The 25,580-nt window shown below is 41.1% G+C and overlaps 1 protein-coding gene across 1 annotated transcript; it reads right to left on the reverse strand.

The window, feature by feature from the left end:
- On the reverse strand, positions 1-25,015 carry LOC129866521 (5-hydroxytryptamine receptor 3A-like). Its single transcript, XM_055939298.1, has 8 exons — positions 24,914-25,015; positions 24,760-24,804; positions 24,565-24,674; positions 22,382-22,551; positions 7,413-7,573; positions 6,977-7,187; positions 1,178-1,486; positions 1-329 (listed from the first exon to the last, which is right to left on the reverse strand). The coding sequence occupies exons 1-8, from the start codon at positions 25,013-25,015 to the stop codon at positions 106-108; spliced, it is 1,332 nt and encodes a 443-aa protein (XP_055795273.1). The 3' UTR covers positions 1-105.
- Between the last annotated feature and the right edge of the window lie 565 nt (positions 25,016-25,580).

The raw sequence follows: 25,580 nt of genomic DNA on the forward strand, positions 1-25,580 counted from the left end.
TCTCTGGGTGCATTTGTTTTAGCCTGCCCACTGCACGAGGTGATCTTCGGACCAATGGAATGGGCAAGCTAAAACTAATACACCCTTTCGGTCTCTCCAAGTCTCTCATTGGTTGATCCAGATGCACCACATACAGATAATGACCGTGGCGTAGCAGGAGATGAGGAGGAGGTAGATACGGAAGAGCAGGAAGTCCAGTACGTAGCCTACGTGGCACCACTGCTCCTGCAGCACACCCTCCTTCTGCATCGACGTTAGGTGGGCACGCAAGTCACTCAGGTCCTGGCAGATCTGACGCAGCTCAGGCACAGAGGACACGCCCCCAGGACCTAAAAACAACAAAAAAGTGATGAGCATCGATGCTTAGCCTATAGTGCTGAAACACTGCTATTGGTCATCAAGACTGGATGCTCAATACCCAGTTGATCATGTTTGAGCAAGCACATGTTCACAATAACAGCATATTACCTACAAGGGGTGTTAAAGCTTTCTGATAATATGCTGTTTGGTTTTATGGCAGGGATTGGGTCAGTTCCCTGGTAACCCAGTCAATTTAATTTCTGGAAATGAATGGTAAGAACACTCAATAATGAACCATTTAAATTGTAAAGTTTTTAAATTGAATTGGAGGTTGAAATGGAAATGATCCTGAACTATTACTTTATAACAGTTTCATGCCTGCTAATCAAATCTTCCTGAAATGATCCCAGATTATTTTACAGTTTCATGCCTTCTAATCAAATCTACCCGAAATGAGCCCAGATTATTTAAATTTCATGTCTGCTAATCAAATCTACCCGAAACGATCCCAGATTATTTTACAGTTTCATGCCTTCTAATCAAATCTACCCGAAACGATCCCAGATTATTTAACAGTTTCATGTCTTCTAATCAAATCTACCCGAAATGAGCCCAGATTATTTAACAGTTTCATGTCTTCTAATCAAATCTACACGAAATGAGGCCAGATTATTTAATAGTTTCATGTCTTCTAATCAAATCTACACGAAATGAGGCCAGATTATTTAATAGTTTCATGTCTTCTAATCAAATCTACCCGAAATGAGCCCAGATTATTTAAATTTCATGTCTGCTAATCAAATCTACCTGAAATGAGACCAGATTATTTAACAGTTTCATGTCTTCTAATCAAATCTACCCGTGTATGGCCCCTCACCAATGGTGCTTGTAGTGTGCTGGGCAGGGATGTGCACAGGGGTGGCTGGTGCAAGGACCCAGGGAGGGCTTGTGGGGTTTGGTCTGTCTGCCTTGTCATCCTGGGTGGATCCTCTGGAGGCTGAGGGTTGAACAAGCTCCTCGGGCCACTGATAGCAGATCATATGGGCGATGTGCTTCAGGATGACCACACGGACCCAGTGGGGCACCTCGTGGTACTTCTTGGAGTTGGAATGGAGCACGTTAGTGATGACGACTGTCTCCAACAGGCTGATGACCATGAGAGCCAGACACACTGAAAAGTAAATTCCTGAGAGGGGAGGATAGCAGGGACACTACAGGGTTAGGTGGGTTAAATTCCCTTCCAATTCAGGAGATGAGATTAACTGACATGTGCCATTTATTTTCAGAGGACTTCGGTTCACTCCCAGAAGTACCTGAAGTGCAATGGAATTGCCCCCAATTAGTAGGGAGGAACACCACAGGAGGTTGGTGGCACTTTAATTGGGGAGGACGGGCTCGTGGTAATGGCTGGAGTGGAATAAGTGGAATGGTAGCCAACACATGGTTTCCATGGTTTCCAGGTGTTTGATGTCATTCCATTGACTCCGTTCCAGCCGTTATTATGAGCCGTCCTCCCCTCAACAGCCTCCAGTGAGGAACATTGTTTTGTTTATTTTGTTGCTCCGTATCTAACCCACAACACTTATCATAGACCTCAGTGCTCCGTATCTAACCCACAACACTTATCATAGACCTCAGTGCTCCGTATCTAACCCACAACACTTATCATAGACCTCAGTGCTCCGTATCTAACCCACAACACTTATCATAGACCTCAGTGCTCCGTGTCTAACCCACAACACTTATCATAGACCTCAGTGCTCCGTATCTAACCCACAACACTTATCATAGACCTCAGTGCTCCGTGTCTAACCCACAACACTTATCATAGACCTCAGTGCTCCGTGTCTAACCCACAACACTTATCATAGACCTCAGTGCTCCGTGTCTAACCCACAACACTTATCACAGACCTCAGTGCTCCGTGTCTAACATGTAGACCAGGGGCCGTATCACAGCGTATCCACAAAGCGTCTCCAAATATACATTTGGTCGTAAGTGATGATAAGAGAGACAATTTAGTCCTACTGTAGAAAAGGCCGTACTACTCCTCTCCTCTCTACGTAACCTCCCCTCACAGTCCCTTCAGTTTCCCTTAAGTCCTGTTAGTTTGGCTGCTCAGCCTACCTTAGTTATTCTTCACCTATTATAGCCCTGCCATACCCAACCAATCAGAGCGCTTGGAAATGTGCATCTGGACACGAACACCCGCCCACTCAGGTCAGAGTGTCATGGTCGTCGGAAGGGAGAAGATGCTCATTTCTGAAGATGTTTTTATTGTCAACAGTAACACCAATGTCTGAATGTTGTGCATCGAAATGTAAGTTGCAGGAGAGTTTTATTGGGGTTTTTACATGCTGTGTAATAATAGGTAATTACCAGTATTTACTTCCTGTTACTTTGATAGCTTTTAGACATATATTCTACTGTTATGGTTGTTACTATTCTTTAATGTTAAGAGTTGCCAATGCTGCTTTAAGAAATTGTTTATCATATGTACGTATTATTCTTTACTGTCATAAGTCTTATTGTTGCATTGGTTGCACAAATACTTTTGCAGAAGTTGAATTAATGTATTGGTTAACATAGTCTTTATGCATGCACATGCTACCACAGCGTTTTCCATAGTGGCCTTTATTAAGGTGTTTTATTGTGCTGCTATGGGCGAGCTTCTAGAGTCATCCCAGAGTCATCCCAGAGTCATCCCAGAGTCATCCCAGAGTCATCCCAGAGTCACCCCAGAGTCACCCCAGAGTCACCCCAGAGTCACCCCAGACGGTTCTTGGAGCTTGCTCATGAGCAGAGTAATTTGCGACTGTGGCGCCAGGGAATATCTGATTAGATCTCAGCCTGGCAGATTCTCACGCAAGGCTGGAGAGAGATGGTGCCATCAATCTTGATCCCTTTGTCAATACAAGTACTTTGTTTCTCTCTCTCTCTCCAAGAGGTGAATGTTTAAGTGTATGTTTATATTGATGCCATTTATAGACATTTTGTAAGTGTAATGCTATTTGCCATTTATTAATGTACATTTAAGTGATAATGCCCTCGAAGCCGGTGTTAGGATATATAGGCACCGTGCCAATATTTCCTCCAAACACCGGCTTCAAGGGCATTATCATTTTTATACAAAGGTTTACCAACATATTCAGTTCATTGTTAACGTTATTTGACATTAAAAAACGTTATTTTGATTAATTTATTCATACTATTTCATCCTTCCACAAGAGATAGTCCCGACACAAATCTAGGGTCGCTACCCAAGCCGGCTGGTGGTTCAGTCTTATTGTTCTGTATCTATGGACGCAACCCCGTCGTTCAGTCTTATTGTTCTGTATCTATGGACGCAACCCCGTCGTTCAGTCTTATTGTTCTGTATCTATGGACGCAACCCCGTCGTTCAGTCTTATTGTTCTGTATCTATGGACGCAACCCCGTCGTTCAGTCTTATTGTTCTGTATCTATGGACGCAACCCCGTCGTTCGTTCTAAATGTTCCATTGAGTCCCATAGGACGGTGCACAATTGGCCCAGCGTTGTCTGGGTTAGGAAAGGGTTTGGCCGGTGGGGCTTTACTTGGCTCATTGCGCTCTAGCGACTCCTTGTGGTGGGCTGGGTGTGTGCAGGCTGACCCCAGTTGACATTTGAACGGTGTTTCCTCCGACACATTGGTGCGGCTGGCTTCCGGGTTAAGCTGGCGGGTGTTAAAACTTCTTAGGGATAGCCCCCTTTTTTTAAATTTTAGCCTAAAATGACATACCCAAAACGAACTGCAAGGTAGCTCAGGCCGTGGAGCAAGGACATGCATATTCTTGGTACCATTTGAAAAGGAAACTTTTTGGAGTTTGTGGAAATGTGAAATGAATGTAGGAGAATATAACACAATAGATCTGGTAGAAGAAAATACAAAGAAAAAACCAACCTAGCCATCACTCTGGTTGTAATTACAATGGTGTCCACAAGATGGCAGCAGTGTATGTGCAAAGTTTCAGACGGATAACTAGAAGTATGAGCACACTACATGACATTTAGTGTGAAGTCACCCAGGTACATTTGGGCAAATCGTGAAGGAGATATTTGCATTCATATTACATTTTTCTGCAAGAATATGGTCAAATCTGTGTACTTGGACTTTGATTTATCTTTTCCAGTATTAGTAGCCATATTATAAGTTCAACATTTGCAAAACAACCAGTTTTCATAACTTCATAACATTTTTGTCCAAAAGGAAAAGGCATGCTGTGTCACAAGGTTAGCAGCTATATTTTGCAACTGTTTCCGGATACTCCCGTAAAGCCCAGCTAATTGGCTATCTAGCTAGCTTTGTTTGACCCCGATTGGTGCTTATTTCACAAAGTTAGAGTCGATCAAGTGAAGACCACCCGCGTCATTGGCGTGTCATGAAGGCGTAGCTCTCTGACTAAATTTGGTGTCCTATAGGATACACTACACCCCTAAAGATATAGTGAAGTCTGGTTACGTTCTAGGATCTCTGATGAAAACATACGAAAGTGATTTGACTGGTCGAAACAACGTTTAGGGTTAGATTTTCACAGATTCCTTTCTTTGCAAATTGAACGAGTAGAAATACAAAATCGATCGTGCATGCTATATGGACCTTTTTAGGATATGAAAAGGGATTTTATCTAACAAAACGACACTTCATGTTATCTCTGGGACTCTTTCGATGATAAATCAGAGCAAGATTTCAGAATGTAAGTACACATTTCACCTTCAGAGGTGCATTTATCAAACCTATTGCAGAGAAAAAAAGTGTTTTGTTGTTTGGAGCTCTCCTCAAACAATATCATGGCATTTTTTCGCAGTAAAAGCTACTTTGAATTGGACAGTACAGTTATATTAAGAATAATTTAAGCTTTCAGCCGATATAAGACGCTTATATATATCGACATTTGTTGTTTCTCTAAAATCTGCGATGGTGACACAAGGCGCTGCATGATTTACAACTGTCCCGTTGACGGGACGCTGATCCCCTTACGAAGCGCGGTTGAGCGCATCATGTTTCAGAGGACACATGACTCCACCTTCGCCTCTCCCGAAGCCCATTGGGGAGTTGCAGCGATGAGACAATATTGAAAACTGGGGAGAAAAAGTGGGTAAAAAAAAAGTTTATAAATAGCCTGGCTGGGCTGACGAGACAGTGGAATGCGCAGTCAGATGGAACTGAGTAAATAGGCATTTTAAAGTAATAGATTTAGCCAGTGGTAACTTGTCGAATAGACACCGGCTGGAATGCGGTTTTAACCAATCAGCATTCAGGATTAGACCCACCTGTTGTATAAATATGTATATTCCATTTTTATAGTGGGTGATGGTATTCACAGCCAACCGTTTTTACATGGTCCTTCTAGCTGGATTTATTCACCAACAGTTTTTTACATGGTCTGTCATTTCTCCGGATTTAGTGACCAATAGTTTTTACACCTACTCTTAATGGGTTAAAACAAAATGCTATGCATGAAACCTATTTAGTCAGAAGAGTTCCACCTAGTCGACAGATATTTAGGATACCTCATGAGCTGTCCAAACCAGTTAAGACTTGATTATAGAATGAGCCAGTGGTTGCTGCGCCAAAGACAGGCAACTGCTTTGGAGTTGTAGAAAGAATGCATTGATATTGCTATATGATCAATCCATAAATAACCTAGACACATCCATCAGTATCTTTTGCGCTTTTTACAACGATTTCACAAGGCCTAATTTACATGATATGCCTTAAATACTTATAACCACGAGGCTAATAAATAATCAAATATTTGTTTTCTGATTATTTCATAAACCTATATCATGTTATTTCAAGTTTCTCATTGGAGCGCATTCCAAAGCGATTTAGAGTTGTTGAACGGGAGTGATAAGTGTTGTGATTAACGGTAGTTTAATATGATCAAAATTCTGTTGTTTTGGGGCATGCATTGGGCTATAGAAACATCTAGGGTCTATGTGTTGTTGAAAATTATAGACCATTCAAACATTTTATGCAACATTGTCGAGAACTTACTTGATGCCTACTGTGCCAAAGCGATTTAGAGTTATTTAACAAATTCTGATATTTTGAATAATGTGATAGAATCATATATCATAATTCCGGTTGAACGCGGATTTTTTATAATCCTACCGTTGTATCGATACACTCGTCATTCGATCCCGTTTACAAGGTTATGCATGCCAACATAATAGGCAAGAATTAAGAGTAGGCAAAATGATCTTGTCAGTGACATTTGTAGGTATCAAACTTTTTACCATTGCAACATTAAATGTTCACGGTGGTTCAGCGCGCTAAAAACCTCTATGGTCCACTAACACATGACTAGCAAAGACCCAGTGCTTACTTATGTGATTAAAAAAATCAAATAAAGGTATTTGAGTGTTTATCAGCATTTGTAACTTGAGTCTGATAATTGTCTGTACAAAACAGTTAATCTGATATATAAATAGTTGCTTGATGTATGTTTTTCAGTTTCTTGAAATAGTTTGCAAATGTAACTTATTTCAATGTGAAAACTGAAATGGTGAATTCATTCCTTTTACATTTTAGCATACGCACTTATCCAGAGAAACTTACAATACTGAGTGCATACATATTCGTACTGGTCCCCCGTGGAAATCGAACCCACAACCCTAGCATCTTTGTGTACGCTAATGAACAGGACGCAGACCTATGAGGGGGGTGCCGTTGGCCGTGCTGGGCAGCAGGTCGTTCATGATGAGCAGGAACACGGTGTAGCCCAAAATAAGGGTCATCTTGAAGGAGGCGCGGTCCACGCTGTGAGGAGGCAGGTAGAAGGAGAGGATGTCGATGAGCATGAGGAAGGAACTGGGGATGAGCAGGTTGACCACGTAGAGCACTGGCCTGCGCTTTATTACCACCTGGTGGGGAGTTGAAGCAAGTACAGCAGATGTATTAGGAGACATATTGGAGAGCAAAGAGATAGCAGATACAGTGAGTATTTTTACTGTACCACAAACTCTGTTGGTGCTTATATATATATAAAAAAATCTAACCCATGAGAAGTGTTTGTATCCCTGTCTTAGTGGGTCTCTCTCTCCCTCCCCCTCTCCCCATCTCCCTGTCTCCCTGTCTATCTCTCTCACCCAGAAAGTGATGATGTCCCATTCGTCGATGCCAAACTTGAGGACAGACGCCTCTCCGTAGATGTTGACCAGCTCCCACTCCCCACTAGCCTCCAGGTACTGTTTCGAGTTCCCCGACATCTCTTCAAATGACAGGGCTGGACTCAACCGCACATCCTTTACTAATGGAGAGAGAGAGAGGGGGGGGGGGGCATTCCATTTCCAAAGTACGCTTTGGCAATATGTACATTGTTATATCATGCCAATAACGATAATTGAAAGAGAGAGAAAAGGGTTTAGCTCAAAATTAGTAGCTGGGGGGTATATTTTAAGATGTTAGTAGCTGGGGGGTATATTATAGGATATTCTTAGCTGGGGAATATTAGTAGCTGGGGGGTATATCATAGGATATTAATAGCTGGGGGGTATATTATAGGATATTAGTAGCTGTGGGGGGTATATTTTAGGATATTAGTAGCTGGGGTGTATATTATAGGATATTAGTAGCTAGGGGGGTATATTATAGGATATTAGTAGCTGGGGGGTATTATAGGATATTAGTAGCTGTGGGGGTATATTATGGGATATTAGTAGCTGGGGGGGTATATTATAGGATATTAGTAGCTGGGGGGTATATTATAGGATATTAGTAGCTAGGGGGGTATATTATAGGATATTAGTAGCTAGGGGGGTATATTATAGGATATTAGTAGCTGTGGGGTATATTATAGGATATTAGTAGCTGGGGGGTATATTATAGGATATTAGTAGCTGGGGGGGTATATTATAGGATATTAGTAGCTGGGGGGTATATTATAGGATATTAGTAGCTAGGGGGGTATATTATAGGATATTAGTAGCTAGGGGGGTATATTATAGGATATTAGTAGCTGGGGGGTATATTATAGGATATTAGTAGCTGGGGGGGGGGGTATATTATAGGATATTAGTAGCTGGGGGGTATATTATAGGATATTAGTAGCTGGGGGGTATTATAGGATATTAGTAGCTGGGGGGTATTATAGGACATTAGTAGCTGGGGTGTATATTTTAGGATATTAGTAGATGGGGTGTATATTATAGGATATTAGTAGCTAGGGGGGTATATTATAGGATATTAGTAGCTGGGGGGTATTATAGGATATTAGTAGCTGTGAGGGGTATATTATGGGATATTAGTAGCTGGGGGGGGGGTATATTATAGGATATTAGTAGCTGGGGGGTATATTATAGGATATTAGTAGCTAGGGGGGTATATTATAGGATATTAGTAGCTGGGGGGTATATTATAGGATATTAGTAGCTGGGGGGTATTATAGGATATTAGTAGCTGTGGGGGGTATATTATAGGATATTAGTAGCTGGGGGGGTTATTATAGGATATTAGTAGCTGGGGGGTATATTATAGGATATTAGTAGCTGTGGGGGGTATAATATAGGGGTATATTATAGGATATTAGTAGCTGTGGGGGGTATATTATAGGATATTAGTAGCGGGGGGGGGGTATATTATAGGATATTAGTAGCTGTGGGGGGTATATTATAGGATATTAGTAGCTGGGGGGGGCATATTATAGGATATTAGTAGCTGGGGGGTATATTATAGGATATTAGTAGCTGGGGGGTATATTATAGGATATTAGTAGCTGGGGGGGTATATTACAGGGGTATATTATAGGATATTAGTAGCTGTGGGGGGTATATTATAGGATATTAGTAGCTGGGGGGGGGTATATTATAGGATATTAGTAGCTGGGGGGTATTATAGGATATTAGTAGCTGTGGGGGGTATATTATGGGATATTAGTAGCTGGGGGGTATATTATAGGATATTAGTAGCTGGGGGTATATTATAGGATATTAGTAGCTGGGGGGGTTATTATAGGATATTAGTAGCTGGGGGGTATATTATAGGATATTAGTAGCTGTGGGGGGTATATTATAGGGGTATATTATAGGATATTAGTAGCTGTGGGGGGTATATTATAGGATATTAGTAGCTGGGGGGGGGGTATATTTTAGGATATTAGTAGCTGTGGGGGGTATATTATAGGATATTAGTAGCTGGGGGGGGCATATTATAGGATATTAGTAGCTGGGGGGTATATTATAGGATATTAGTAGCTGGTGGGGGGGTATATTATAGGGGTATATTATAGGATATTAGTAGCTGTGGGGGGTATATTATAGGATATTAGTAGCTGGGGGGGGGGGTATATTATAGGATATTAGTAGCTGTGGGGGGTATATTATAGGATATTAGTAGCTGGTGGGGGGGTATATTATAGGATAGTAGTAGCTGGGGGGTATATTATAGGATATTAGTAGCGGGGGGGGGTATATTATAGGATATTAGTAGCTGTGGGGTATATTATAGGATATTAGTAGCTGGGGGGGGGGATATTATAGGATATTAGTAGCTGCGGGGTATTATAGGATATTAGTAGCTGTGGGGGGTATAGTATAGGATATTAGTAGCTGGGGGGTATATTATAGGATATTAGTAGCTGGGGGGGGGGGGGGGTATATTATAGAATATTAGTAGCTAGGGGATATATTAGGATATTAGTAGCTGGGTGGGGGTATATTATAGGGGTATATTATAGGGGTATATTATAGGATATTAGTAGCTGTGGGGGGTATATTATAGGATATTAGTAGCGGGGGATATATTAGGATATTAGTAGCTGTGTTGAGTATATTATAGGATATTAGTAGCTGGGGGGTATATTATAGGATATTAGTAGCTGGGGGGGTATTGTAGGATATTAGTAGCTGGGGGGGGGGGGGGGGGGTATTATAGGATATTAGTAGCTGGGGGGTATGTTATAGGATATTAGTAGCTGGGGGAGGGTATATTATAGGATATTAGTTGCTGGGGGGTATATTATAGGGGTATATTATAGGGGTATATTATAGGATATTAGTAGCTGTGGGGGGTATATTATAGGATATTAGTAGCTGGGGGGGGGGTATATTATAGGATATTAGTAGCTGGGGGTTATATTATAGGATATTAGTAGCTGGGGGGGGGGTATATTATAGGATATTAGTAGCTGGGGGGTATATTATAGGATATTAGTAGCTGGGGGGTATTATAGGATATTAGTAGCTGGGGGGTATTATAGGATATTAGTAGCTGGGGGGTATATTATAGGATATTAGTAGTTGTGGGGTGTATATTATAGGATATTAGTAGCTGTGGGGGGTATATTTTAGGATATTAGTAGCTGGGGGGGTATTATAGGATATTAGTAGCTGTGGGGGGTATATTATAGGATATTAGTATCTGGGAGGGGGTATATTATAGGATATTAGTAGCTGGGGGGGGGGGTATATTATAGGATATTAGTAGCTGGGGGGTATATTATAGGATATTAGTAGCTGGGGAATATTAGTAGCTGGGGGGTATATTATAGGATATTAATAGCTGGGGGGTATATTATAGGATATTAGTAGCTGTGGGGGGTATATTTTAGGATATTAGTAGCTGGGGTGTATATTATAGGATATTAGTAGCTATGGGGGTATATTATAGGATATTAGTAGCTGGGGGGTATTATAGGATATTTGTAGCTGTGGGGGGTATATTATGGGATATTAGTAGCTGGGGGGGTATTATAGGATATTAGTAGCTGGGGGATATGTTATAGGATATTAGTAGCTGGGGGAGGGTATATTATAGGATATTAGTAGCTGGGGGGTATATTATAGGGGTATATTATAGGGGTATATTATAGGATATTAGTAGCTGTGGGGGGTATATTATAGGATATTAGTAGCTGGGGGGGGGGTATATTATAGGATATTAGTAGCTGGGGGGTATATTATAGGATATTAGTAGCTGGGGGGTATATTATAGGATATTAGTAGCTGGGGGGTATATTATAGGATATTAGTAGCTAGGGGGGTATATTATAGGATATTAGTAGCTAGGGGGGTATAATATAGGATATTAGTAGCTGGGGGGTATATTATAGGATATTAGTAGCTAGGGGGGTATATTATAGGATATTAGTAGCTGGGGGGGGGGTATATTATAGGATATTAGTAGCTGGGGGGTATTATAGGATATTAGTAGCTGGGGGGTATTATAGGATATTAGTAGCTGGGGGGTATATTATAGGATATTAGTAGTTGTGGGGTGTATATTATAGGATATTAGTAGCTGTGGGGGGTATATTTTAGGATATTAGTAGCTGGGGGGGTATTATAGGATATTAGTAGCTGTGGGGGGTATATTATAGGATATTAGTATCTGGGAGGGGGTATATTATAGGATATTAGTAGCTGGGGGGGGGGGGGTATATTATAGGATATTAGTAGCTGGGGGGTATATTATAGGATATTAGTAGCTGGGGAATATTAGTAGCTGGGGGTATATTATAGGATATTAGTAGCTAGGGGGGTATATTATAGGATATTAGTAGCTAGGGGGGTATAATATAGGATATTAGTAGCTGGGGGGTATATTATAGGATATTAGTAGCTAGGGGGGTATATTATAGGATATTAGTAGCTGGGGGGGGGGGGGGTATATTATAGGATATTAGTAGCTGGGGGGTATTATAGGATATTAGTAGCTGGGGGGTATTATAGGATATTAGTAGCTGGGGGGTATATTATAGGATATTAGTAGTTGTGGGGTGTATATTATAGGATATTAGTAGCTGTGGGGGGTATATTTTAGGATATTAGTAGCTGGGGGGGTATTATAGGATATTAGTAGCTGTGGGGGGTATATTATAGGATATTAGTATCTGGGAGGGGGTATATTATAGGATATTAGTAGCTGGGGGGGGGGGGGTATATTATAGGATATTAGTAGCTGGGGGGTATATTATAGGATATTAGTAGCTGGGGAATATTAGTAGCTGGGGGTATATTATAGGATATTAATAGCTGGGGGGTATATTATAGGATATTAGTAGCTGTGGGGGGTATATTATGGGATATTAGTAGCTGGGGGGGTATTATAGGATATTAGTAGCTGGGGGGTATGTTATAGGATATTAGTAGCTGGGGGAGGGTATATTATAGGATATTAGTAGCTGGGGGGTATATTATAGGGGTATATTATAGGGGTATATTATAGGATATTAGTAGCTGTGGGGGGTATATTATAGGATATTAGTAGCTGGGGGGGGTATATTATAGGATATTAGTAGCTGGGGGGTATATTATAGGATATTAGTAGCTGGGGGGGGGTATATTATAGGATATTAGTAGCTGGGGGGTATATTATAGGATATTAGTAGCTAGGGGGGTATATTATAGGATATTAGTAGCTAGGGGGGTATAATATAGGATATTAGTAGCTGGGGGGTATATTATAGGATATTAGTAGCTAGGGGGGTATATTATAGGATATTAGTAGCTGGGGGGGGGGTATATTATAGGATATTAGTAGCTGGGGGGGTATTATAGGATATTAGTAGCTGGGGGGTATTATAGGATATTAGTAGCTGGGGGGTATATTATAGGATATTAGTAGTTGTGGGGTGTATATTATAGGATATTAGTAGCTGTGGGGGGTATATTTTAGGATATTAGTAGCTGGGGGGGTATTATAGGATATTAGTAGCTGTGGGGGGTATATTATAGGATATTAGTATCTGGGAGGGGGTATATTATAGGATATTAGTAGCTGGGGGGGGGGGGGTATATTATAGGATATTAGTAGCTGGGGGGTATATTATAGGATATTAGTAGCTGGGGAATATTAGTAGCTGGGGGTATATTATAGGATATTAGTAGCTAGGGGGGTATATTATAGGATATTAGTAGCTGGGGGGTATTATAGGATATTTGTAGCTGTGGGGGGTATATTATGGGATATTAGTAGCTGGGGGGGTATATTATAGGATATTACTAGCTGGGGGGTATATTATAGGATATTAGTAGCTAGGGGGGTATATTATAGGATATTAGTAGCTAGGGGGGTATATTATAGGATATTAGTAGCTGTGGGGTATATTATAGGATATTAGTAGCTGGGGGGTATATTATAGGATATTAGTAGCTGGGGGGTATATTATAGGATATTAGTAGCTGGGGGGTATTATAGGATATTAGTAGCTGGGGTGTATATTATAGGATATTAGTAGCTAGGGGGGTATATTATAGGATATTAGTAGCTGGGGGGTATTATAGGATATTAGTAGCTGTGGGGGGTATATTATGGGATATTAGTAGCTGGGGGGGGGGTATATTATAGGATATTAGTAGCTGGGGGGTATATTATAGGATATTAGTAGCTAGGGGGGTATATTATAGGATATTAGTAGCTAGGGGGGTATAATATAGGATATTAGTAGCTGGGGGGTATATTATAGGATATTAGTAGCTAGGGGGGTATATTATAGGATATTAGTAGCGGGGGGGGGGGGTATATTATAGGATATTAGTATCTGGGGGGTATATTATAGGATATTAGTAGCTAGGGGGGTATATTATAGGATATTAGTAGCTGGGGGGTATATTATAGGATATTAGTAGCTGGGGGGTATATTATAGGATATTAGTAGCTGGGGGGGTATATTATAGGGGTATATTATAGGATATTCGTAGCTGTGGGGGGTATATTATAGGATATTAGTAGCTGTGGGGGGTATATTATAGGATATTAGTAGCTGGGGGGGTATATTATAGGATATTAGTAGCTGTGGGGGGTATATTATAGGATATTAGTAGCTGGGGGGTTTATTATAGGATATTAGTAGCGGGGGGGGGGGGTATATTATAGGATATTAGTAGCTGTGGGGTATATTATAGGATATTAGTAGCTGGGGGGGTATATTATAGGATATTAGTAGCTGGGGGGTATTATAGGATATTAGTAGCTGTGGGGGGTATATTATAGCATATTAGTTACGGGGGGGGGGGGTATATTATAGGATATTAGTGGCTGGGGGGTATATTATAGGATATTAGTAGCTGTGGGGGGTATAGTATAGGATATTAGTAGCTGGGGGGTATATTATAGGATATTAGTAGCTGGGGGGGGGTATATTATAGGGGTATATTATAGGGGTATATTATAGGATATTAGTAGCTGGGGGGGGGTATATTATAGGATATTAGTAGCTGGGGGATATATTAGGATAGTAGTAGCTGTGTTGGGTATATTATAGGATATTAGTAGCTGGGGGGTATATTATAGGATATTAGTAGCTGGGGGGGGTATTATAGGATATTAGTAGCTGGGGGGGGGGGTATTATAGGATATTAGTAGCTGGGGGGTATGTTATAGGATATTAGTAGCTGGGGGGGGGGGTATATTATAGGATATTATTAGCTGGGGGGTATATTATAGGGGTATATTATAGGGGTATATTATAGGATATAAGTAGCTGTGGGGGATATATTATAGGATATTAGTAGCTGGGGGGGGGGGTATATTATAGGATATTAGTAGCTGGGGGGTATATTATAGGATATTAGTAGCTGGCGGGGGGGGGGGGGGGTATTATAGGATATTAGTAGCTGGGGGGGGGGTATTATAGGATATTAGTAGCTGGGGGGTATATTATAGGATATTAGTAGCTGGGGGGTGTTATAGGATATTAGTAGCTGGGGGGTATTATAGGATATTAGTAGCTGGGGGGTATATTCTAGGATATTAGTAGTTGTGGGGTGTATATTATAGAATATTAGTAGCTGTGGGGGGTATATTATAGGATATTAGTAGCTGGGGGGGTATTATAGGATATTAGTAGCTGTGGGGGGTATATTATAGGGGTATATTATAGGGGTATATTATAGGATATTAGTATCTGGGGGGGGGTATATTATAGGATATTAGTATCTGGGAGGGGGTATATTATAGGATATTAGTAGCTGGGGGGGGGGTATATTATAGGATATTAGTAGCTGGGGGGTATATTATAGGATATTAGTAGCTGGGGGGTATTATAGGATATTAGTAGCTGGGGGGTATTATAGGATATTAGTAGCTGGGGGGTATATTATAGGATATTAGTAGTTATGGGGTGTATATTATAGGATATTAGTAGCTGTGGGGGGTAAATTATAGGATATTAGTAGCTGGGGGGGGGGGTATATTATAGGATATTAGTAGCTGTGGGGGGTATATTATAGGATATTAGTAGCTGGGGGGGGGGGTATATTATAGGATATTAGTAGCTGGGGGGTATATTATAGGATATTAGTAGCTGGGGGGTATTATAGGATATTAGTAGCTGGGGGGTATTATAGGATATTAGTAGCTGGGGGGTATATTATAGGATATTAGTAGTTGTGGGGTGTATATTATAGGATATTAGTAGCTGTGGGGGGTATATTATAGGATATTAGTAGCTGGGGGGGGGGTATATTATAGGATATTAGTAGCTGTGGGGGGTATATTATAGGATATTAGTAGCTGGGGGGGGGTATATTATAGGATATTAGTAGCTGGGGGTATATTATAGGATATTAGTAGCGTGGGGGGGGGTATATTATAGGTTATTAGTAGCTGTGGGGGGTATATTATAGAATATTAGTAGCTGGGGGGTTATATTATAGGATATTAGTAGCTGTGGGGGGTATATTATAGGATATTAGTAGCTGGGGGGTATATTATAGGATAATAGTAGCTGGGGGGTATATTATAGGATATTAGTAGCGGGGGGGGGGGTATATTATAGGATATTAGTAGCTGTGGGGTATATTATAGGATATTAGTAGCTGGGGGGGTATATTATAGGATATTAGTAGCTGGGGGGTATTATAGGATATTAGTAGCTGTGGGGGGTATATTATAGGATATTAGTAGCTGGGGGGTATATTATAGGATATTAGTAGCTGGGGGGGGGGTATATTATAGGATATTAGTGGCTGGGGGGTATATTATAGGATATTAGTAGCTGTGGGGGGTATAGTATAGGATATTAGTAGCAGGGGGGTATATTATAGGATATTAGTAGCTGGGGGGGGGGGGGGGGGTATATTATAGAATATTAGTAGCTGGGGGATATATTAGGATATTAGTAGCTGGGTGGGGGTATATTATAGGGGTATATTATAGGGGTATATTATAGGATATTAGTAGCTGGGGGGGGGGGGGGGGGTATATTATAGGATATTAGTAGCTGGGGGATATATTAGGATATTAGTAGCTGTGTTGGGTACATTATAGGATATTAGTAGCTGGGGGGTATATTATAGGATATTAGTAGCTGGGGGGGTATTATAGGATATTTGTAGCGGGGGGGGGGGGGGGGGGTATTATAGGATATTAGTAGCTGGGGGGTATGTTATAGGATATTAGTAGCTGGGGGGGGGGGTATATTATAGGATATTAGTAGCTGGGGGGCATATTATAGGGGTATATTATAGGGGTATATTATAGGATATTAGTAGCTGTGGGGGGTATATTATAGTATATTAGTAGCTGGGGGGGGGGTATATTAAAGGATATTAGTAGCTGGGGGGTATATTATAGGATATTAGTAGCTGGGGGGGGGGGGTATATTATAGGGTATTAGTAGCTGTGTTGGGTATATTATAGGATATTAGTAGCTGGGGGGTATATTATAGGATATTAGTAGCTGGGGGGGGTATTATAGGATATTAGTAGCTGGGGGGGGGGTATTATAGGATATTAGTAGCTGGGGGGTATGTTATAGGATATTAGTAGCTGGGGGGGGGGGGTATATTATAGGATATTAGTAGCTGGGGGGTATATTATAGGGGTATATTATAGGGGTATATTATAGGATATAAGTAGCTGTGGGGGATATATTATAGGATATTAGTAGCTGGGGGGGGGGTATATTATAGGATATTAGTAGCTGGGGGGTATATTATAGGATATTAGTAGCTGGCGGGGGGGGGGGGGGGGTATTATAGGATATTAGTAGCTGGGGGGGGGGTATTATAGGATATTAGTAGCTGGGGGGTATATTATAGGATATTAGTAGCTGGGGGGTGTTATAGGATATTAGTAGCTGGGGGGTATTATAGGATATTAGTAGCTGGGGGGTATATTCTAGGATATTAGTAGTTGTGGGGTGTATATTATAGAATATTAGTAGCTGTGGGGGGTATATTATAGGATATTAGTAGCTGGGGGATATATTAGGATATTAGTAGCTGTGTTGGGTACATTATAGGATATTAGTAGCTGGGGGGTATATTATAGGATATTAGTAGCTGGGGGGGTATTATAGGATATTTGTAGCGGGGGGGGGGGGGGGGTATTATAGGATATTAGTAGCTGGGGGGTATGTTATAGGATATTAGTAGCTGGGGGGGGGGGTATATTATAGGATATTAGTAGCTGGGGGGCATATTATAGGGGTATATTATAGGGGTATATTATAGGATATTAGTAGCTGTGGGGGGTATATTATAGTATATTAGTAGCTGGGGGGGGGGTATATTAAAGGATATTAGTAGCTGGGGGGTATATTATAGGATATTAGTAGCTGGGGGGGGGGGGTATATTATAGGGTATTAGTAGCTGTGTTGGGTATATTATAGGATATTAGTAGCTGGGGGGTATATTATAGGATATTAGTAGCTGGGGGGGGTATTATAGGATATTAGTAGCTGGGGGGGGGGTATTATAGGATATTAGTAGCTGGGGGGTATGTTATAGGATATTAGTAGCTGGGGGGGGGGGGTATATTATAGGATATTAGTAGCTGGGGGGTATATTATAGGGGTATATTATAGGGGTATATTATAGGATATAAGTAGCTGTGGGGGATATATTATAGGATATTAGTAGCTGGGGGGGGGGGTATATTATAGGATATTAGTAGCTGGGGGGTATATTATAGGATATTAGTAGCTGGCGGGGGGGGGGGGGGGGGTATTATAGGATATTAGTAGCTGGGGGGGGGGTATTATAGGATATTAGTAGCTGGGGGGTATATTATAGGATATTAGTAGCTGGGGGGTGTTATAGGATATTAGTAGCTGGGGGGTATTATAGGATATTAGTAGCTGGGGGGTATATTCTAGGATATTAGTAGTTGTGGGGTGTATATTATAGAATATTAGTAGCTGTGGGGGGTATATTATAGGATATTAGTAGCTGGGGGGGTATTATAGGATATTAGTAGCTGTGGGGGGTATATTATAGGGGTATATTATAGGGGTATATTATAGGATATTAGTATCTGGGGGGGGGTATATTATAGGATATTAGTATCTGGGAGGGGGTATATTATAGGATATTAGTAGCTGGGGGGGGGTATATTATAGGATATTAGTAGCTGGGGGGTATATTATAGGATATTAGTAGCTGGGGGGTATTATAGGATATTAGTAGCTGGGGGGTATTATAGGATATTAGTAGCTGGGGGGTATATTATAGGATATTAGTAGTTATGGGGTGTATATTATAGGATATTAGTAGCTGTGGGGGGTAAATTATAGGATATTAGTAGCTGGGGGGGGGGTATATTATAGGATATTAGTAGCTGTGGGGGGTATATTATAGGATATTAGTAGCTGGGGGGGGGGGGTATATTATAGGATATTAGTAGCTGGGGGGTATATTATAGGATATTAGTAGCTGGGGGGTATTATAGGATATTAGTAGCTGGGGGGTATTATAGGATATTAGTAGCTGGGGGGTATATTATAGGATATTAGTAGTTGTGGGGTGTATATTATAGGATATTAGTAGCTGTGGGGGGTATATTATAGGATATTAGTAGCTGGGGGGGGGGTATATTATAGGATATTAGTAGCTGTGGGGGGTATATTATAGGATATTAGTAGCTGGGGGGGGGGTATATTATAGGATATTAGTAGCTGGGGGTATATTATAGGATATTAGTAGCGTGGGGGGGGGGTATATTATAGGTTATTAGTAGCTGTGGGGGGTATATTATAGAATATTAGTAGCTGGGGGGTTATATTATAGGATATTAGTAGCTGTGGGGGGTATATTATAGGATATTAGTAGCTGGGGGGTATATTATAGGATAATAGTAGCTGGGGGGTATATTATAGGATATTAGTAGCGGGGGGGGGGGTATATTATAGGATATTAGTAGCTGTGGGGTATATTATAGGATATTAGTAGCTGGGGGGGTATATTATAGGATATTAGTAGCTGGGGGGTATTATAGGATATTAGTAGCTGTGGGGGGTATATTATAGGATATTAGTAGCTGGGGGGTATATTATAGGATATTAGTAGCTGGGGGGGGGGGGTATATTATAGGATATTAGTGGCTGGGGGGTATATTATAGGATATTAGTAGCTGTGGGGGGTATAGTATAGGATATTAGTAGCAGGGGGGTATATTATAGGATATTAGTAGCTGGGGGGGGGGGGGGTATATTATAGAATATTAGTAGCTGGGGGATATATTAGGATATTAGTAGCTGGGTGGGGGTATATTATAGGGGTATATTATAGGGGTATATTATAGGATATTAGTAGCTGGGGGGGGGGGGGGGTATATTATAGGATATTAGTAGCTGGGGGATATATTAGGATATTAGTAGCTGTGTTGGGTACATTATAGGATATTAGTAGCTGGGGGGTATATTATAGGATATTAGTAGCTGGGGGGGTATTATAGGATATTTGTAGCGGGGGGGGGGGGGGGTATTATAGGATATTAGTAGCTGGGGGGCATATTATAGGGGTATATTATAGGGGTATATTATAGGATATTAGTAGCTGTGGGGGGTATATTATAGTATATTAGTAGCTGGGGGGGGGGTATATTAAAGGATATTAGTAGCTGGGGGGTATATTATAGGATATTAGTAGCTGGGGGGGGGGGTATATTATAGGGTATTAGTAGCTGTGGGGTATATTATAGGATATTAGTAGCTGGGGGGTATTATAGGATATTAGTAGCTGGGGGGTATTATAGGATATTAGTAGCTGGGGGGTATATTATAGGATATTAGTAGTTGTGGGGTGTATATTATAGGATATTAGTAGCTGTGGGGGGTATATTATAGGATATTAGTAGCTGGGGGGTATTATAGGATATTAGTAGCTGTGGGGGGTATATTATAGGGGTATATTATAGGGGTATATTGTAGGATATTAGTAGCTGTGGGGGGTATATTATAGTATATTAGTATCTGGGAGGGGGTATATTATAGGATATTAGTAGCTGGGGGGGGGGGTATATTATAGGATATTAGTAGCTGGGGGGTATTATAGGATATTAGTAGCTGGGGGGTATATTATAGGATATTAGTAGTTGTGGGGTGTATATTATAGGATATTAGTAGCTGTGGGGGGTATATTATAGGATATTAGTAGCTGTGGGGGGTATATTATAGGGGTATATTATAGGGGTATATTATAGGATATTAGTAGCTGTGGGGGGTATATTATAGGATATTAGTATCTGGGAGGGGGTATATTATAGGATATTAGTAGCTGGGGGGTATATTGTAGGATATTAGTAGCTAGGGGGGTATATTATAGGATATTAGTAGCTAGGGGGGGGGTATATTTTAGGATACTAGTATTTTTGTATATTATTGAAGATCGTACGTTAGAAAATCAGGTGTGCTTTCATTCCTACATTATTGTTCAAATGGACCCCTATCCTTCCCCTGGATTTTCTAGATTGTGCAGATCACAACCCGAAAGTATTAACACGACATACAAGGTATATTAAGGCATGATAGTTGTGTACTAAGTGGTGAGTAGGCTACAGTATGTATATCAGGCCATGCTGTTTTCAACTCTCTAGCGACAGCAGCAGCCAACTGACATTTACTCCTGAGGTGCTGACCTGTTGCACCCTCAACAACCACTGTGATTATTATTATTTGACCCTGCTGGTCATCTATGAATATTTGAACATCTTGGCCATGTTCTGTTATAATCTACACTGGCTGGACATCCAGCCAACTTGACACAACTGTAGGAAGCATTGGAGTCAACATGGACCAGCATCCCTGTGGAACGCTTTTGACACCTTGTAGAGTCCATGTCCCAATGAATTGAGGCTGTTCTGAGGGCAAAAGGCGGGGTGCAACTCAATATTAGTAAGGTGTTCCTAATGCTTTGTGCACTCAGTGTAGTTAACTGCTAGTGTGCTAGAAGTAGCCTATCACAGTGGAGTTAGTTACTGGTGTGCATGCAGTAGCCTGTCACAGTAGAGTTAGTTACTGGTGTGCATGCAGTAGCCCATCACAGTGGAGTTAGTTACTGGTGTGCATGCAGTAGCCCATCACAGTGGAGTTAGTTACTGGTGTGCATGCAGTAGCCCATCACAGTGGAGTTAGTTACTGGTGTGCATGCAGTAGCCCATCACAGTGGAGTTAGTTACTGGTGTGCATGCAGTAGTCCATCACAGTGGAGTTATTTACTGGTGTGCATGCAGTAGCCCATCACAGTGGAGTTAGTTACTGGTGTGCATGCAGTAGCCTATCACAGTAGAGTTAGTTACTGGTGTGCATGCAGTAGCCTGTCACAGTAGAGTTAGTTACTGGTGTGCATGCAGTAGCCCATCACAGTGGAGTTAGTTACTGGTGTGCATGCAGTAGCCCATCACAGTGGAGTTAGTTACTGGTGTGCATGCAGTAGCCCATCACAGTGGAGTTAGTTACTGGTGTGCATGCAGTAGCCCATCACAGTGGAGTTAGTTACTGGTGTGCATGCAGTAGCCCATCACAGTGGGGTTAGTTACTGGTGTGCATGCAGTAGCCCATCACAGTGGAGTTAGTTACTGGTGTGCATGCAGTAGCCCATCACAGTGGGGTTAGTTACTGGTGGGCATGCAGTAGCCCATCACAGTGGGGTTAGTTACTGGTGTGCATGCAGTAGCCCATCACAGTGGGGTTAGTTACTGGTGTGCATGCAGTAGCCCATCACAGTGGAGTTAGTTACTGGTGTGCATGCAGTAGCCCATCACAGTGGGGTTAGTTACTGGTGGGCATGCAGTAGCCCATCACAGTGGGGTTAGTTACTGGTGTGCATGCAGTAGCCCATCACAGTGGAGTTAGTTACTGGTGTGCATGCAGTAGCCCATCACAGTGGAGTTAGTTACTGGTGTGCATGTAGGAGCCGAAGGTAAACGAGCAGTTCTGCACATCGAAGGGGAAGCTGAAGATTTCCAGGTTGCAGGCGCTGACGAGGCGCAGCATCCTGTCCCAGCGGATGTGGCCTGTGTGGTTGACGTAGACGTAGGGGCATTGCTGTGACACGTCGTCATCCACACTGAGACAGAGAGGGAGGCAAAGATACATCAAAAATACCCTAAAGACCAATGTATCAACATAAAATTAACTCTAGCAAAGATTGTGTTTGGTTAAAATACATGAAATGTGTATTTTAAATATTAAAAAAATACATTTGCAAGTAGCCCTTTTACAACGATATTTTCAGTAAAGGTTACAGAACCGTTTGACTTGCTATGACTGTGACAGATGGTTGTTCATCTAGTTGAATGCAGAGTCTCTGCAGAAGTGACTAAAATGTTATAAAAAAAAAAAAATGAACACTTGCAAAGTACACTGGATATTAGTTTAATGAGCTCGACCCCCTAATTTGGCCTTGTTAATTATACATTTTTTTGGACTTTTGATACCGATGCAGAACATTTGGGGTGAGAGGGGTGCACAAAATTGTGAACTGCTATAAAAAAAAATCTAATATGAAAGTATTTTGCATTTTGCCAATAGAAAATACAGCTCACTAAAGTATTTTGGAATAATATACACTATCGCTCAAAAGTTTGGGGTCACTTAGAAATGGCCTTGTTTTTGAAAGAAAAGCACATTTTTTGTCCATTAAAATAACATCCAATTGATCAGAAACACAGTGCAGACATTGTTAATGTTGTAAATGACTATTGTAGCTGGAAACTGATGATTTTTAATGGAATATCTACATGGGCGTACAGAGGCCCATTATCAGCAACCATCACTCCTGTGTTCCAAAGCTAATCCAAGTTTATCATTTTAAAAGGCTAATTGATCATTAGAAAACACTTTTGCAATTATGTTAGCACACTTGAAAACTGTTGTTCTGATTAAAGAAGCAATAAAACTGGCCTTCTTTATACCAGTTGAGTATCTGGAGCATCAGCATTTGTGGATTTGATTACAGGCTCAAAATGGCCAGAAACAAAGAACTTTCTTCTGAAACTTGTCAGTCTATTCTTGTTCTGAGAAATGAAGGCTATTCCATGAGAGAAATTGCCAAGAACTGAAGTTCTGGTACAACGCTGTGTACTACTCCCTTCACAGAACAGTGCAAACTGGCTCTAACCAGAATAGAAAGAGGAGTGGGAGGCCCCGGTGCACAACTGAGCAAGAGGACAAGTACATTAGAGTGTCTAGTTTGAGAAACTGACGCTTCACAAGTCCTCAACTGGCACCTTCATTAAATAGTACCCGCAAAAGACCAGTCTCAACGTCAACAGTGAAAAGGCGACTCCAGGATGCTGGCCTTCTAGAGTTCCTCTGTCCAGTGTCTGTGTTTTTTTGCCCATCTTAATCTTTTCTTTTTATTGGCCAGTCTGAGATATGCCTTTTTTTGCAACTCTGTCTAGAAGGTCAACATCCCGGAAGGAGTAGTACACAGCGTTGTACCAGATCTTCAGTTTCTTGGCAATTTCTCTCATGGAATAGCCTTCATTTCTCAGAACAAGAATAGACTGTTGAGTTTCAGAAGAAAGTTCCAATTTACAACATTAACAATGTCTACACTGTATTTCTGATCAATTTGATGTTATTTTAAATGGACAAAAAAAAGTGAAATTTCTAAGTGACCCCAAACTTTTGAACGGTAGTGTACATTGGATTGTAGTTCAGGACAATGTAGTTTAAATGACAAAATACTCAAAAGTAATTTAAATTGATTTCAATACGCGTTTCGAATACATGTAACAGAAATACGGTCCATCTCTGGAAGGAGGGAGGGAAAGAGAGAAAGAGAGAGAGAGAGAGAGAGAGAGAGGGGGAGATAAGAGAGAAAGGAAAAATAGGGATGGAGAAAGGGAAGAGATATTGAGAGGTGAGAAAGATGAAGAAAGAGGAGAGTAGGGACCTGAGAACAGCATGTGACAGAGGAGAGAAAGACGTGACAGAGGAGAGAAAGGCATGTGATAGAGGAGAGGAGGAGAAGGTGATAATGGTTGGGGGGGTTGGTTGACCCCATGTTTTATACAGGACATGAAGATAGGCATACAGATGAGTCAAACAAAGTCAGTTTTCTTCGGACACTCACAACTCATACACGATGATGTCAGGCACCCAGAGCTCTTTGACTGGCAGAGAAATCCTGGTGACTCCGCCACAATCATCAGCGTCCCAAACCAGGAACTGATGGTGCCAGTACTAAAAAGAAAGAATTAGGCTTAGGGAAGCTTATACCACCACAAACTGTTGGCAAAATAAAATAGGAAGATCTCTTGACATTCACCAATCTCATCCACAGGAAGGTAGTGAGGATCTGGGTCTTCTCATTCTGAAATAAGACCAAGCAAGAAAGCGGAATATTGTTAGTAACGAATGAATTGAATGAAGGGATCCTATGCAAAGAGGAACATTGCGGCCTTGCACTGTCCAACACTCACCACGCCCAGGACAGCATACAGGGTGAAGGAGATGTTTGCTATGGTGGGATTGCTCAGGTTGACTGTCGGTCTGAAGGATATGCGGTCAAACACAGTCTGCATCGACTCGTAGGTTGGACCGCTGTGGCCCTCTTTACAGGTCAAGTCGCACTGGCATAAATATACTTAAGAGCATAGAGGAGAGAGATAGAGAGTGAGAGCGGCAGAGAGCAAAAGGAAAGAGATAAAGAGAAAGAAAAAAAGAGAGAGATAAAGAGAGACAGAAAGAGAGATGGTAGGAGGAGCCCATCCATAAGATTAAATGCTAAAGTATCAATGGAACCTAATCAATAAGGACACGGTTATTCATAAGTAAGGGACATTAGCAACCTCCAAACTTTCAAAACTGCACAAACTCATATCATGCAACATGGTATACTATATTGTGTCAAGTTGGTCAACCTCACCATTCAGCTAATGCTGTAGGCTACTATACGTACCTATTTCTCAAAAAGTCATCATTCACGTTTGTAATAAGGTATTTTTAGATGGACGTTTAAAAAAAAAAATGTAACAAACAAACATTGACAGATAAACACCTTTCTGTTTACACTGAACAAAACATTATACCTTAAAGCAAACCAGAAGGACAAATGAACAAATTAAAAAGACATTACTCACAGGGATA

This window comes from Salvelinus fontinalis, chromosome 12 (assembly GCF_029448725.1).
Source record: "Salvelinus fontinalis isolate EN_2023a chromosome 12, ASM2944872v1, whole genome shotgun sequence".
Taxonomy (NCBI): Eukaryota; Metazoa; Chordata; class Actinopteri; order Salmoniformes; family Salmonidae; genus Salvelinus; species Salvelinus fontinalis.

Excerpts from the sequence above, each read along its gene's own strand:
- LOC129866521 (XM_055939298.1), bottom strand. The coding sequence starts at position 25,015 with ATGCAGACTGTGTTTGACCGCATATCCTTCAGACCGACAGTCAACCTG. Across the intron at positions 24,675-24,759 it reads CCTTCCTGTGGATGAGATTG|TACTGGCACCATCAGTTCCT; the intron begins GTGAATGTCAAG and ends CTTTCTTTTTAG. Across the intron at positions 7,574-22,381 it reads CGGCTCCTACATGCACACCA|TAAAGGATGTGCGGTTGAGT; the intron begins GTAACTAACTCC and ends TCTCTCCATTAG.